A 16,329-nucleotide genomic window follows, 5' to 3' on the forward strand; every position below is an offset into this window, starting at 1 on the left:
TCTGTTCTTTCCCTGCTCCTGCCAAGCTAGATGACTAGAGAAAAGTCACTGAAGTTGCTTTTGTTGCCTTCCATTACCCACCCTGCCTCATTTATATAATCAGCTTTTTAGGAAGAGTTTTTTATTTGTGTAGCATCCAGTACCTTACAACTTCCAACATTATTTGGTTAGAACAGGTGAATGCAGCTCTTTTCATTATTATGAGACAAACACTAGGAAATAAATATTTCAGCCCAATTCTATCAGTATGTTTATCAACAGGATGTTATGTCCTTATCTCTACATGTATCAGCCCAGAAAATAATTTTTTTTAATAAGTAATTGAAAGTGCTAATGATATCTTAAACAAAAAATTAAGAAAACAAAGCTTAGAGGAAAAACACTACACCCTACGAAGGAATGCTGTAAATAAATTACTTTGCTTATTGATTTTAGGAGCAGACTTCAAATACAGCCTTTCACTACAGGGAGCAGGGGGACTATAACCTCTGCCATGTATCTTTGCAAAATTCCCAGCGGCTACAGGACAGAATGACTGCATAAATAATCCAGCATCCTGCCCCTTCTGTTATGTCAAGAGTAAGGTAGTAGCCATATAGCCAAAAGGACAAAGGTTGGTTTAGTTAACCATTTTTTGAAAGCAGAGGAAGGAAGAAATTAATCTACTTTAGAAGCTTAAAGGTTGTGCAAAATGTTTCCGATAACTAGGCAAAGGACAGAAGTACAGCACAGAAGCAGGAAAAACAGAAAAAAAAAACCAAAAACAAAAACGGGGGGGTTACCAGACAACAACTTTTATTAGATTTTGTGCATTACAAGATTAATCTTTGTAGCAAAGTTGCAACAAAGTAACCCCTACAAGTTCTTTCCTGGAAACTAAGGACAGTGACAGCAATGCCTCAACCTAGAGGAGGATATCCACATCAACCAGGGATCATCAGTGGAATGCTATTTTCAAAGATTCTCCAACGTCTTATCTTTCTCCTCTCCTGGATACTAACATGTGTGCTTGCTTTTGGAGGTAGGGAGGATGTCTATTAATGCACCAGCCTTCACAGATTCTTGCCCTGACTCAGGAAGGTATGTGTTTAAGGAGTCACTCTGCTGAAGTCTCCAGATATACCTGTTCATTCTTTATTTGGCCCTTCAACTGGGAAACTGTTCTCTCTCAGAAAGATTACCATACCTTGATGGGATTTAATAATTAACAGCCAAAGCAAACTCCACAAATAAAGGCCTCATTTATCTCTGGTGCACCACAGACAGTTTCCATCCCGCCAAGGCAGGAGTTCAGTTAGATGTTCCCACCTTGGCAGTGTGAAAGTGATGGATGGGAAATGTCCTCTCAGGCACAAAGAATCTACAGAAACTGGGGGCGACAATAAAAGAAAAGGGAGAATAAAGGAATGAAGCTCCAGAATCTGTTTCTTTCCATACCCACACTTCCCAGGAGAGACTGCAGATCAGCTGACAGAAGCAGTGACTGCCCGAGGAGGTGACAATCACAGAAAGTGAGGGAGGCTGGGTGGTCAGCGTAAGTGGTAACTTTCTGTCAGTCCAGTGCAAAGAATTAACCAATGTAGATCCTGTGGAAGTCGTTGGCACCAAAGGCAGCATTGCACTTGGGGCATTTACGCTGCCGGGTGTCATAGCGTGTTTTCACACACTCGAAACAGAAGACATGAAAGCACTTTGTGAGCACAGCGTCCTTTTTGCGCATGTTACAGCACGGGCAGGTCAGGCGGGCCTGAAAGACAGAAACATTATAGTGACAGCCCATTGCATTGCATGAGCAATGCTGAAAGACGACCGAAGATGAAGTTCCTTCCATTCTTCATAATAAGAAGGTGGTTTCTTCAATGCAAGATAGGTCTACTATGCCAGAGTACAGATGAGCGATGTCAAGTACTGAAAACATGACTACACAGCCTTTTGACTAAAGTAAAGAGGGAAGCTGATAAGAGACAGCTACTGACCTTGTAATCCTTGATTTCTTCCATCAGTATCTCATCACAGTTGGGAACCATGTCAGGTTTCTTAGTGGTCTCCAGCTTCCTGCGTAACCTAGAAATATCTTCCTGCATAAAAACAAGAGACCAAATAAATGAGCAGTATATTCTCTTATCACACCTTCTTCAGGGACCAAGGAGAACTAGCACCTAGCCAACTGTGCACTTGGCTAAGTCACTCCACCCTCCTTTCATCCTTGATAGTCCAACAGATTTACGACAGCTTACATTATCATCCAGTGCCACATATATTGCCAGTTATCAGTGGACAAAACCTGAAAGAGCCAAGACCTGATGAAGCTGAAATCAAAGTGAAACTCGATCCCCCAAGAAGTGGTGTAGTTGGAACCCACTCCAAGCTCAATGCACAAGGAGACAGACACCAAAGCAGAGAGATGCTGAACGATTCTACATGAGGTACATACCTCAGCTCTTTTGAAGTTGAACATCTCTTTCTCTCTAGTTACTCTGTTTTCCACAATCTCATCCTGGAAATCATGTAACTTTTTCTGAGCCAGCTCTAGCTGGGCTTTCAGATCGTCTGCTAGCTGAGCTGCATCCATGGCCTGAAAAAGAAAACCAGTATAGAAGTACTAAACATGGAAAAGGAACTCTAGTGATTTCTAGTCTCTCTGCCTGGTGATTCAAGACTGCTCAGAGAATACTCCTCAGGCTGCCGGGGATCTGTTTTTTCCATCTAAGTTTGGTACTTCCAAATGGAATAACTGGAATTACTCCCTAAATATTACTTCAACAGAAAAATATCTTATTATTAAGAAGTTCTAATCATTTAGCTTCAATGTTCTTCTTTAGTAGATCCAACCCCTGTCACACTGCAATGCATATCACTTAGAAAAACACTGATGGCCACTGAATTCTTTTTGTTCAAGTATTTTCACATTTCCACCTCCTAAATTTTCTCTACTAAATTGTTTAGAGGCTGTTCTATAGCTGAAGACGACAGAATTGCAGGATAAGTGTTTATTTTTCAATCATTTTCTCTCTTCACCAGTTCTCCTATCACTTTCTACCTGTCCCCACATCAATGAATGTACCAACCAAGTTCCCTCAATACCACAGATTGTGACATTAAGCACAAGTGGCTGTGCTGAATTCCCTCCACATTTCCTCTTCACAGTGATATTTATGCTTTCCTTTCTGGCTGTTTTAATGTCACTCCTGCATTTCTAGTAAAAAAAAAAAATCATCACCACAGGCAGCATCAACCATGAGACTTGGTCTTACTTTACTCTTAACAGACCTACTTTATTGATCTTGGACATTCATTAAAGGTTTTAACATTCCCCGGACGTATTTTCTTTTTACTTACACCATCTTTCCTATAAAAGCTTTCGACCCCAGTTAACTTCATCTGGCTGCTGCGTCTTCTTTCATGATAGGTTTCCTTCTAAAGGCACCTTACTTAGGCTCCCTAATCAGAATTTCACAGAAACACCTATGACCTGCTCCTCCTTATCAAAGGAAGTATCAGTCTAAAATACTTAAATCAGAACTCTTGTTCAGGACTCCTCAGCCTTCTGGTACGCTAGTCCAAAACCAGGGAATGTAAGGTTCCGTAATACCAATGACAGCTAGGAGCTTTCTACACTTCCCACAAGACAACAATTCCACCTTACAATCCTAGAGGAAATCAAGCAATTACTCACCTTGCGTTTGTTCATTTCCAGGGCCTGTGTTCGGAGACCTAGTTCTTTCTCGCCTGTTCCAATACTGCTTTGCAGTAAGTGTTCCTTCTCCTCCAGCTTACGTACAACCTGCAGCTGGGCATCCACCTTGGACAGGGAGAGAGGAGGCACAGAAGGACTGAAATAATATTCTCTGCACATCTTCACAGCTGTCATTAAAGCTGCATGCTAAAACTACCCCTGACTCCCCATCGCCAAGGAGTACTCCTTCAGCTTGTCTTTTTCTCCCTTAACAGACACACTAGCAGTCTAAGAGCTGCATCCAGATCTTTCCAGAGAACGCTTTAAAACTTAGCAGTCAAATGCTTGCAACTAAGATGTCTTCTTTTTGGAAGGTGGCTTAGAGAATTGCTGCAAGGCAGTGAACAGTTCCATCTTGCTCCAAGGATGGCAAAATAAATATGTAGAAGTACCATTACCTCCTGCTCTCCATAGCAATGAACCTAGAGGACATCATATAGTCATACAGCAGTCTCTGTTACTTACTAAGACAGGTCCCTTTGAAGGCTGCCACGGGAAGCAGTGAATGAATTCTTTGTTTTGCTTTGCTTGTGTGCACTGCTTTCCTTTAACTACTGAACTGTCTTTATCTCAACCCATGAGATTTCTCACTTTCACCCTTCTGATTCTCTTCTCCATCCGACTGTGCGGGAGTGAGCAAGCAGCTGCATGGAGCTTAGCTGCCTACCAGAGTTAACCCACCACACCTCCATGAATCAGTTCTGTTGTCCTCTCTCCCTCTCCCAGGTTACCTGTGTCTTCAGTGTCAAAACTTGGTCTGCTAGTTCCTCCTTCTCCTCTTTCAGCAGCTTGTGAATCTGATTGGACTTGATGCGTTCTGACATCAGCTTGAAGTTAGCATCATCCTTCTCCCGCAGCTGCTGCATGAGGCGGATGTTCTGCTCCTGCATGTCTTCAAAAGCTTGGCCTGTGACATCCATCTCTGATAGCAGGGCCTCCTCCTCCTGCAAAAGAATCAGAGGCTCTGGTAAAATTGTCTTCTGTACCCCCTACAATGACCCTGAACATTTTACTCAGGATCACCAAACCTAGCACAGATGAAGGAAGATGTCTCAGTATCAGGTAACAGAATCTTCCTAGTAACCAGTAAAAAGTGCTCCCTAGAAGTCTGTACCAAAGCAGAGACAGCCTGAATTAGAAGGTGTAGAAAAGAGACAGTCATCTCCATAAACATTCACAGACTGTGGCTTGTCTGCTGGCAAAATCAGCTGTGGCACAGTTGTTGCTAGAGCTGGGCAGAAACTGACCCCAGGTTCAGGCTGCTAGCTCAATAGCTGTCATACACAACAGGCCAAAAACTCTACATGTGGACAACTCAACAGCTTCCAACTAACGGGCTGCCAAGCCCCTTAAACTCCCATAGGCTAGTTCAACATTAAAGGAGTAAGTGACAAGACAGAACAGTTCTGTACTTAGCAGGAAAAAGAATCTGAATTCTAAAGAAGTACACGTCAAGTCACTGGCTTGCCCCTCCCCTAGTAAGGTGGTCCTGCTCTCTTAGATTAAGCCCTTTTTTGTGGAAGAAGGTATGTCACAGTACCATGCACATGATTAATTATATGAACTGTACAGATAATACTTTTTAAAAAAATTGCAACCTCCTCCCCTAGAGGCTGATCCAGCCATCTCTCTTCTGTGCTCTTCACTTAGGCCACAAACAATTAAAACATTGCCCACCACCCCCACCATAGGGTTTGTAACACCCTGGTGTTATGGGGCTTTTTTGGTTTTTGTTCGTTTTTTTGGCTGGTTGGGTTTTTTCCCCTTCAATCAAAAGGGACAAAACTCACATCTCTGGCACATACAGAGACAGAGATTTCTTCCTTCAGGTCATCTTCCTGGCTGTAACCTGAAGACAGTTCCTTCCCAGGTGCTCCAGCCAAGACAAAACTCATCAGAAACTTCTCACCTGCTTAGCCATGGCTAGTTTCTTCTGTAAATACTCAATTTGTTCCTCCACTGCTCGGATCTTGCGGAGGGCATCCTCATCAGCCATCTTTTTACTCTCCTTTTTCTCCTTGTCTTCCAGTTCTTTTACCCTCTGCCTCAGTTCTTCCAGCTACAGCAAGGACAATACAGAAATAACACTAAACACAAGAATGTGACCTCTACTTTGTTAAGAGCCTTTTTTCCCCACAATTCTCTGAAACATTGGAGAAACTACCTTCAAAGCATCAGAAAAGAAAACCTATCTCAACAGAACAGTGTGTACTGGCAGGTGGACCGTTAAGATGAGCTGTAAGCCTAAAATCTTGATTTCAAAACCTTTGAAAATTCCATGGAATCTTTTCTGAGGGTAGGAATATTAGCCTCTTGCAGTTGTATATTTAAGGGTATGTAGATGGAGAACATCTACTCCTCAAGGGCATCTGGTCAAAGACCTTTTTCAATGCAAAAGGGGATAACAGGAAAAGGAGAAAGCCATAAACAAAACATACAGGGACACAAACCTGACAAATTATAAGGGAGGCACTGCTGAGAACCAGATCTGGTCAGTCACGCTAATTGGTGAGAGCATGTGAGAGTGTGAGAATGCTTATTCCAGCAAGGCTGATTGTGGACCCTGTCAATTTTGAAACTAAGGGGGTAGAGAGAGGAAGGAAACCAAAGACAAAATATGCACAGGTTTGACCAAAAAATCATTGAGACAAAGACAAGAAACAAACCAATCACAATAGTTGATAGGCTACCAAGAAACTACAGGCACCACTTCCAGGAAGATCAACCTGGACTTTGCAACTGATAAGGCTGTAAACCAGGGGTGGATCCTAGACTGGGATGGCTGTGGGAATCGATAGCGCTGTACAAAACCAGTAGGGATGTGCAGGGAAGGGAGAACAAGAATGAACAAATTGGGGTTAGACAGAGAAGGGTATAAAAGGAGCTGGTCACATGTAAAATGAAGGCCATCAGTACACACTTGCCTGGCTCAGCTCTGTGCATAATCACCACAGACTGTCCTATCTTCTTGCATCTTCTTAATATTTTCTTAATTATCCCTGTATAATCTCTCTACCCCATGTGTACGTGTGCTGCATGGAGTAAGTGCTAGCTACAGATAATACCTGTATGTGAAGAAGGTAAGAGGGCCTGGGATCACAGGGGTACCAGACAGACAGAGGAGCCGTGCTGGTACTTGAGGGATCTGTGTACGTGCACGTGCTTGTGAACCTAGAGAGCGTTGTGTGTGTTCTGGCACTAGTGATCTATCTCTACCAGCTGAAGAAGGGGACTTGCCTGTCTATGCTTATGTTTTGAGTCCTATGCATGTGCTGTTGAAGGTAGCACGTTGTCTGTGGCAGTCTGACTGGCCATGTCAGTGTCCTCTGTGTGTGTATGTCTTTGGGACATGTGCTCAGCTTCATTACTGTCTGAATCTGCAACTGAGAAAGCAGCAGCCAGGTCCCTCAGCCTGGCTAAAGGGATCATCCCTTCCCCAAGAAAGACATCCCTGTTCATCTCCAGACCATTCCAATCTCTCTTCTAAGCGACAAAGATGAGAAGAGGAACAATCTCCAGTTTTGAAGACAAAACCAACACATTTGAGGCGCAGAGTATCCAAAAAGAAGTTTTAAGTAACACACTAAAGAGAAAAGGGGAAAGGAAACGAGATCTACCTCAGCTTTTGCCTTCTTCTCAGCTGCCATCAGCTGCACTTTGTCCCTCTGCTCTTTGGGGGCAGAGCGGTACATATCTAGCAACAGCTTCATCTCCTTCTGGCTCTCCTGGGCCTTCCTGGAGACAGGGAGATAGACAACTGTGAGAACACAGCAGGAAAGTTATGTTGTTACATAGCCAGCATGAGAGTCAGAGCAGTATTCTCTCCCACAAGGCACGCATGTGGAGTCATCCTTGGTAATCTTACCCTGGTAACATACAACCAAGGAATACAGGCTGGAGGCTGAAAAGAAACATGTTCAGGCACATAATACGGGTTGAAAAGCCAAGAGAAGCAGAGTGGACAGGAAACATGTACCCTAACAGCAAACAACAAACTATTCATCTCTGCCTTGGTAGTGATCCAAGACAGGAAAGACTACTGTGCTATTTATTAATAACCTGCTGCTGTAAAGCTTTACACAATTGTTATGACAGCAACAAATAAAGATTACTTGACCCACACTATGAAGTATCTGGTTTGTTAATTCTTGCTTTAAGCTATCGTAGGAGAAATGTTACTACATTGTCCAAATTACAATCAGGCATCAAGTGTGCCAGCAACCTCTCACTTCACTTCAGTGAAGCTGATCTCATAAGAGTGAGCTACAAGTCATCTCAACACAAACACTCTAGTTCAGGCACTACTAAGCAGGAAGGGGAGGGACAACAACTCTTACTTGAGCTCAGCCTTCAGCTGCTTGATCGCTTCAGCCTCCTTCTTTCTTCCATCTTCATGCTTCCCTTTCTCCTTCTCTTTGGACTCTCTCTCCTTCTCAGATTCCTTCTGCTTCTGCTTTTCTCGCTCTCGTTCCTTTTCCTTTTCTTTCTCTTTCTCTCGCTCTCGTTCTTTCTCTTTTTCCTTCTCTCGTTCCCTCTCCCTCTCCCTTCTCTCTCTCTCCCGTTCCTCTTCATCTCGCCTGGCCTTCATCTCATTAACATCTTCAGAAGCAGCCTTGGGGACAGACACTTGGGCAGAAGGATCATCAGGTTCCTGCTTGATCTCTGGAGGTTCCTCCTTTGTGTCTTCAGTGCTAGACTGGGACTGTAAGAGAGCACTACCACTGCGAGAGCGGATCTGTTGTGGAACAGCAAGAAAAAAAGACACAGAAGAAAACAAACCATTAAGTTCTTAGTTCTTATCCCCCTTCCTTTGTCTTCCCACATCCATGCTTGCATGCCCCCTCTGTAATTTCTACTACTTTTCATGAAGCACTATATAGCTACAAAAGAAGACCATTCATTTGGTAAGTGGAAGCAGTAGAGTGTAGAGCTCCATCGAAAATCACATTGTATCCTGCATGCCATATCAGAAAGGTTGATATTGCAGGCAAGGATCACAGCATTCCCCCTTCTCCTAAGCACTTCCTGCTCTTTTTCGGCATTTCTTGCTCTAATACCTTGCTCAAGTCAGATTGGGCCTCTCTCAGTTTGCGCTTGTATCTTAACACCTCTCCCTTCAGCTGATGGTTGTGATTTTGGAGGCTGCTGATGAGATGACGCATCTCCCGATTAATTGGGCCTACAAAAACAGAAACACAACTGTAACAAACCACACTTCACACTTTTGCCGACCTTCTGTGAGGACTTTCACAGAGATAGAGAACAAGCTAAGTGACAATACAAAGAATCAAAATAAGACTATTATCATTCTGCCACACAACAGAGTAACACATTTGCACAAAAAAGTCATGCCAGTTTCACATGCAACCATAAGTCCTTGAAAATTCCCAATCCTAATTTCCCCTTATAATTACTTCTTTCCCAAGTTCCTAAGGAAAATGCATCATGGTACAAAAAATCTGTATGATTTAAATGCTACTTTAGAAATCACTTCTTTATTTCCTCTTCCTATCCATGTTGTCATTCCAGACATGTAAATGAATCCCTCCAGAAGTAAATTTTTAATAATGCAAAATACTACATCATAAACCAAATTATTAGCAAAATGTATGTATTTTGCAACAACTAAAAGGAAGACAGATGACATGGAACTGGCCTCCATAAAATATGTGAAGAACTTTGGTTTTAGAGGCAGAAACCTGCCAGAACAAGTATTTAAAAATAACAGACAAAGAATCAAACCAGGTGTTTTACAGCAATGGAGCCTCTAAAGGGCATTGGGCGAGCGGCAGGTGGGTTGGACTGTTTGTTTTTAAGCACCACAGAAAACTCCATACCTGCTTGTTCATTGGCAGCAAGTGTCTGTTCAAACTCTATCCTCAACATCTCATATTCTTTGCGGACTTGTGCCAAGGTGTCCTCTAGCTGAATCACCTCTGTGCGTAGTTTCTTGTGAAGGCTGACCTCATCCCTCTGAGGAGTAAGAAGGGGACAAAACTTGGTGCTGTCACCCTGGCATATCTCTCACCTCATCAACATGAGGTACCAGAAAAGATTAATTATTTCCAGGAAGATAAATTTCCTGAGTGTCCCAGAGCCACCCAGACCCAGCAGTGATGGTCAATGGGATGACAATGTTCCCTAGTATGATGGAGCAGAAGTGCTACCTCGATTAGTTCCACCTGGCGCTGGTGTGTGGTGCGGGTGCCATGAAGTAGAGTGCGAGCCTCATCAAGATGTGCCTTCAGCTGGAGACTCTCATTATACAAAACAGAAAACTGGGACTGCATGCAACGATATTCTGGGGTCTCCTTCACAGCCTCTTCCACTGCTCGTCGCAGCTCAACCTAGTCAGCATACAAGAAAATTCATGAGGTAGGAGAACAGTGAATCAAGCTGCCACAAGCAAAGACAAAAGTGGAACTTCAATAGCATTGCTCTGAAGTAGATGCTAGTGATATACTTTCAGTATAAATTTTAAAAGTCTACGCTTTCTCTGTATGCGCTAGGCTGTTTCTCTTGCATGGTCACCTGATACAAGTTTTTGATTCCCAGTTTCTGCAACAGTTTCTCTCAAAGTTACGAGCCTGAAAACATGACGTACCTTTTCAACTGATTTACTATCAATCAATAAAGATGGACACATAGAAAAGTATGGCAGAAAATGAGATTAAATATATGTGCAAGTAGGCATTATGTTAGCTTTCTACCAGTAAGAGACATAATGTCTGAAACAAAGAGAAATGAGAAAGCAGAAGTACAGAATCTGAACGTTCCTTAAAAAAAAGTTAGCAAATTATTGTGACTACCAGCAGTGAAAGACACATATACACAACTTAATAGTAATTAAGAGAAAAAGAATGTTGTAAGCCAAATGGCATTTCTCTCAGAACAAATCATGTGGATGAACAGAATTCAGAGATGCCTCAACACAGTTTCTGGAATCTCATCTCTGAAACTTAGGTTATCAGCTCAAACATTTCTTGTAACAGGTGAACAGATCTAGTGATCACTAAGATAAAATTTAGATTACTCTTTATATCATATACTTACATGCTATAGAGTCACAGCTTTTTCTGTTACCACCTTTAAGACAAACGAAACTCACATGCTGTTTCCTATCTATCTATTCTACCACACTGGGAAAGATTTAAGTTCATAGACTCTTTCAAGAGCCTACCTCTCCTACACACATTCCCTGATTTTTTCAGTTCTCTGGTTCCACCTGCACGGGGCAGAAGGAAGGTAGAAGAGGGGAGAATATTTGTTAAGAGGTGAAATTAGTTTTAACTACACATCATTAAAGTACACTGAATAGATCACAATGGAACACAGGAAATAAGAAAGCACTACAATTTCCAATGATGACCACACAGTGTCACCAATGTACCGAACTTCAAATGTAAGTCACAAAAACTTGCTAAATTGTACCTTGTACAAAATATAACCCAGCTGAACAGCAAGCATAGAATAGAAATTAATCAGATTTTCCAGAGTACAGCAAGACAGAGGGCAATCATCCACACAGAGCACCTCCATCCTCAAATAGGTACAGATGTCTCACCTTGAGTTTTTCGTTCTGTGTTGTTACTTCCTCAAGATCCTGGCGCAGTTCCTCCAACTCATTGAGGCGATTCCCAGCAAGCTCCTTATTCTCTTCTAGCTCTGCATTCATCTCCTCAAACTGTTGGGGATAGACTGCTTGTAAATCCTACTGTTCATGTATCTACTGAGGGTACTAATCAAGTAACTGTTTATATAGTAACAGAAATTACAGACTTCAAGTCAGGTAACATGACCAAGTGAGAGAGATATCACTTCCATCAGGTCTGTTTCATAAGCAGGAAACTTGTACATAGACAAAATGGCTTGCCCACAGAGTCACCCAGATTTGTGGTAAAGGAGGTGGCTAAATTCTGTTCAAATCTATGGCCCAATGCACAAGCTCTCCTTGACTTCATTCTTTCCCTTGCCCACAGCCAAGCCCCTGACATTACCTTGCGGGCATTAATGGTGATTGTGCCCCCATACAAGCTGCTCCCAGCTCCATATACCTTGTAGCCTTTGGAATTCACCTGCAAAAAAGGCAATAGATTTCATCAATACCCAATTAAAAGCCAAGACTGCTGACACAGCATATTAAAGGTCAAAGATGGTACACTACAGATACTAATTTCTCACAGCAAAGTACCATAAGATCATGTCACACATCTCAAAGCTATACCCATTTCTCTGGTTTCCTGGCAAAGAGGATGGTGCTTACTCGTTCCCGAACATCTGCTAGGTGCCGCTTGAGCCTCTGTTCCCTCTTGCGTATCTTGTCAATATCCCACTGAAGGTCATCAATCATAGTCTCCAGAACAGACACTCGAGATTCTGCTGTCTCCACTCTCTCTTGCAGCTTGGAAAACTACAATCAAAAGAGGATTTCAGCCAGCATAGTAAATAGAATCAACATTTTCTGAGACTGCTCAATATTAATTTTTCTCTTATTCATCATACCCTGGATTTAATGTGCTTTCCACCTATCTTCTGCTGTGGTGACAGACCACTCAATGAACTGTCCTGAAGTTTACACTGGTTGAATCCCAACACAGTAATGAAAGTAAGACAAAACTAAAAACCGAGAAAGAGCAAGAAGCTGGTAATATCTGGCAGAGTACAGAGGCAGCCACCTCAGCTTACTCGAAGGATTCTTTTTAAAAATCTTTTCAATCTATATGTTCATCTACTCTACTGACCACTGAAGCACTTGGTGGTCTAACATTGACCAAGGCCAGCATTAACACAGTTTTTAAAGGAACTGCAACCTCTGAAATACTGCAAATAACATGAATCACTTAATGACTGGGACCATCTTGTAATTAACGTTGTTGTACTTTCATACATGACCCAGAGAATCCAAAGAATTTGAAGTGACAGGGATGCCACAACAAGTGTCTCAGATGTTTACACAACCACCTTGGCATCCCCTTACCACTTCCTCTGCTCTGTTTTCTTCTAAAAATAAAACCATACAACTCACTGGTTTGGTTATACTCTTTCATTCAGTGATGCACACAAATCAATCTGAGCTTCACTGAACATTTACATACAGCTCCCCACAACAATCTTTTCCATAACCTTTGTTCAGAAGGCAACTTTCAAACCATATTGCTCCTGTCCCTCTTCAAGGCAATAACTTGCTTTCCAAGTTATGGTAACTACAAATTATTCTAAGCAAGACCCCAAAGCAGATTTCTTCTCTCTCCTTTTTATACCTCCAGAGACATGATTCGGTGCTTCTCCTGAAGAACATCAGCCAGCTCTTGCAGCCGTCCATTTTCATGTGAGAGGTAGGTATTAAGCTCCAGGACTGCTTCTTCCATCAATGCAATATCTGAAAGATGCATAAAGAAAAGGAAATTAACAGAAATCAAGGAAGATAGTTTTTCATTCTTAAGCAGCAAAGAAAGCAAAAAAGGAAAAAAAGAAATTTCTGGTTTTAACTTCTGCTTACTGTATCTCTCCAGCAGACAGTTCCCAAGGGTCTGTTCTCCAGCCACACAGAGTTTTGACTTGCATTCACTAAGAAAAAGGCTCTGCAGTTTAACAGACTACACATTTCTGATTGTCACTTACTGTCCCCTAATGTCAGCGATCATTCCAATTGTGTCAGTATAAGCAACACAGAACATGCCTTGTAATCCAGTGACAACCTAATGCAGATCTAATTCATGCATAAACTTGCTACAACAGGTGGCTTGAGCTAACACACCAGATGACAATTAGAGCAACCTAATGCAGGTTCACAATGCACTAATGCCGATGCTACTACAGAGCTTAAGACTGCCAACTAAAGACAGTAACACTTCACTACACCAATGCTAGACTTCCCAGAGATCCTTGATCAGAGCATGCAGAATGCTCTGGAGAGAAGGCAAACCAAGGATGAGTTGATATCCCACATATATTTTTATTCAAAAGATTAAAATTCTAACCTTAAGCTAATGAAGTTTTTCAGAGAGTCATCTGAGTGTAAATTGAATCTGCTACGTTAATTTTCAGAAGCTAATCATTTGGCTTTCTTCTGCATAACTATGCTTTGTGTTCAAAAGTGACAGCTACACTGGGCACACCAATACATTAGATGGCTACCATTTTGCTCAAAGCTCAGTGGAAACTGAGGAGCTAGTTATTCCTACACCTTTTACTAAACTGCAAGTGAGGAGTCCAACATCAGTTTGCAATATGGATTCCACTTCTTTGCTTGCAAGCATGAAGCCTTTTACAGAGTGGCTAAGGACAGCTGGGTGATAAGTTTCACCTGTAATCTGTAAGTTTGCACATGCATGAACACACTACGAGAAGAAACAAACCTTTCCTTAGCCCAACACACTGGGCAGAGTTAAAAAATAGAGGCAGTTCTAATACACTTCTGGCACACAGCACTAGTCTTTATTTGAGGTTTTGGTTATGGAGAGTTTGGAAGGCTAAGCCAATCTATTTTGGAAACAAAATGAGCACAAGGAGGAGCAGGTTTTAACACTTGCAATGCAGAATCATGTCTACGCTGAGAGTAGATGACGATCTTTCAGTATCAGCAACTTTGGTCATACCTCCACTGTTCAACTTGTGGGAGAGCACATCCACTTTCTCCTGCAGCTTGTCGTACATTGTCACAATCTGGGCAACAGCACGGCGGGAGGACTCTACACGTTCCTGCAGCTGAGATTCTATCTCCTCACTAGTGCTGCTGGCTAGAGTGGCTAGGAAGGAGAATGCCGGCTCCAGTCCTTCACCTGAGAACAGAAAGAGGTGCAAAAAGTAAATGCGCTCTGGCAGACAACATAGCACTAGTCTTCACAACCAGAGAACCTCTGTCACCCTTTAGAAAGGGACGTCAACATTGTCCCACAGCCGAAATCCATCTTTTCGACTGTCCTCTCTCAGATGTCTCACCTCGTTCTCTCTCATCTTTGCGCTCCTGATTACTGTCCGAGTCTGGTTCAGGCTCTGGTACAAACAGTGCTTTTCTTTCAGTCAAAAGGTCTCCAAGTCCTTGGTCCAGGTCAAAGCGTTTAAGGATGATGCGGATATTTTCATCGAACTGAACAACAGCACAGGCAAGATAAGACAAAGAACGGGTGTGAATAAAAGGAGTGCAGGGAAACAGAAGAAGAGACAAGAGAACAGTGTATAGAAAATCACAAAGTATGTTACTAACCTGATTCCAGTATCGATTGATAATCAGCAGAGAAGCATCATCAGTGGCCTGACGACGCTCCAGCTTCTCGATGTGCTCCCGTAGTTCATCTTCAATGGCTTGCCGCTGGTCCAGCATCTCTGCTAGTTTCCGGTTCTTAGTCTGTAGGGTCCGGATGTCCATCTCCTCCTGTGCAGAACCAGAAGTCAGGGCACATTCCACACAAGCCAGATCACTGGCCTCATACAGAAGGCAGAGAGATATTTATGCTTCCAGAAAAAAGAGGTTGAGCAAGGTTGTGCTAGGAAGACATACCGTTGAAGAAACACCACCAAGCTTAATGGTCTCCACTGTGGTTCCTAAATCTTCAACCCCCGCCTTCTTCTCTGGAGGTGCAGAAGGGCCAGGTTCTCCAGCTGCCCGTTTATTGCCAATTCCAGACATGATGGCCGAAGCATACAGATTCCCGCCTTCTCTAAGTTCTTCCTGAACATTAAAGAACACTAATAAAAAACCCCAGCAAACACACACCCACACAATCAACTCAGTTTAGGGTTTTTAACATACTTATCCATCATGGTAACAAGATGTCCAACTGTTGTAGTATTACACACCACCACTTGCTCACCCTCCTCCCTCCCCGGCATGGGGCAGAGAATTAAACGGGTGAAGGACAAAGAGACTCTTGGGTTGAGAGAAGAACAATTTAAAAACTTAACTACAATAAAATTGAACATAATAATGATAATTATATTAATAGCAATATAAACAAATATACAAATACACAAATGAGTGATACACGGTGATACTGCTCACCACCCGATGACCAAGGCTCAGCCTGTTCCCAACTAATGATCCCAGAGCAGAGAGTCCCAAAACCACAATCCCAGAATGGAGATAAGAGCCCGAGTGTCCAACAGACCAGGACAACCCTGAGAGAGGGGTGACCCAGAGGGAGACAACCCAGAGCAAGAGAGAACTCTGTTCAGAGCTTCACCTCTATACTGGGCATGACATGCATGATATGGAACCGACCATTGGCTAGTCTGGGTCTCAGTCTTAAACCTAAGTTCGAATCCTGTGCTAGTCACTGGGGCTGTGCTCCCTCCCAGCTTCTCCTGCCCCTGCAGACACTGGCACAGCAGAGAAGCTGGAAAGTCCTTGACTGTCCTGGCAGCAACTATAACCATCAGCAGGTGATCAGCCTTCTCCTCAGCACAAACCCAAAACATAGCCTCACACTAGCTGCTGTGAAGAAAGTTAACTCTGTCCCAGCGGAAACCAGGACACCAACACAGGACAGATCATATATCTCAAAAGGTTTTGGAAAATACTTGTCAAACATTAAGTCTTAAAAGACACCATTAGGATTAGCAATGTAAACAGCAAGTTGATGGGAAAAAACCCA

General features: G+C 42.7%; 1 protein-coding gene across 1 annotated transcript; it reads right to left on the reverse strand.

The window, feature by feature from the left end:
• Positions 1 to 1,472: 1,472 nt before the first annotated feature.
• Positions 1,473 to 15,428, reverse strand: RNF20 (ring finger protein 20, E3 ubiquitin protein ligase). Its single transcript, XM_010072397.1, has 19 exons — positions 15,237 to 15,428; positions 14,943 to 15,110; positions 14,678 to 14,825; positions 14,335 to 14,517; positions 12,997 to 13,115; positions 12,000 to 12,146; positions 11,734 to 11,811; positions 11,301 to 11,420; positions 9,904 to 10,083; positions 9,574 to 9,709; positions 8,794 to 8,915; positions 8,074 to 8,471; positions 7,354 to 7,471; positions 5,646 to 5,795; positions 4,468 to 4,680; positions 3,677 to 3,802; positions 2,435 to 2,575; positions 1,977 to 2,078; positions 1,473 to 1,747 (listed from the first exon to the last, which is right to left on the reverse strand). The coding sequence occupies exons 1-19, from the start codon at positions 15,363 to 15,365 to the stop codon at positions 1,571 to 1,573; spliced, it is 2,955 nt and encodes a 984-aa protein (XP_010070699.1). The 5' UTR covers positions 15,366 to 15,428; the 3' UTR covers positions 1,473 to 1,570.
• Between the last annotated feature and the right edge of the window lie 901 nt (positions 15,429 to 16,329).

This window comes from Pterocles gutturalis, unplaced genomic scaffold (assembly GCF_000699245.1).
Source record: "Pterocles gutturalis isolate BGI_N339 unplaced genomic scaffold, ASM69924v1 scaffold7897, whole genome shotgun sequence".
Taxonomy (NCBI): Eukaryota; Metazoa; Chordata; class Aves; order Pterocliformes; family Pteroclidae; genus Pterocles; species Pterocles gutturalis.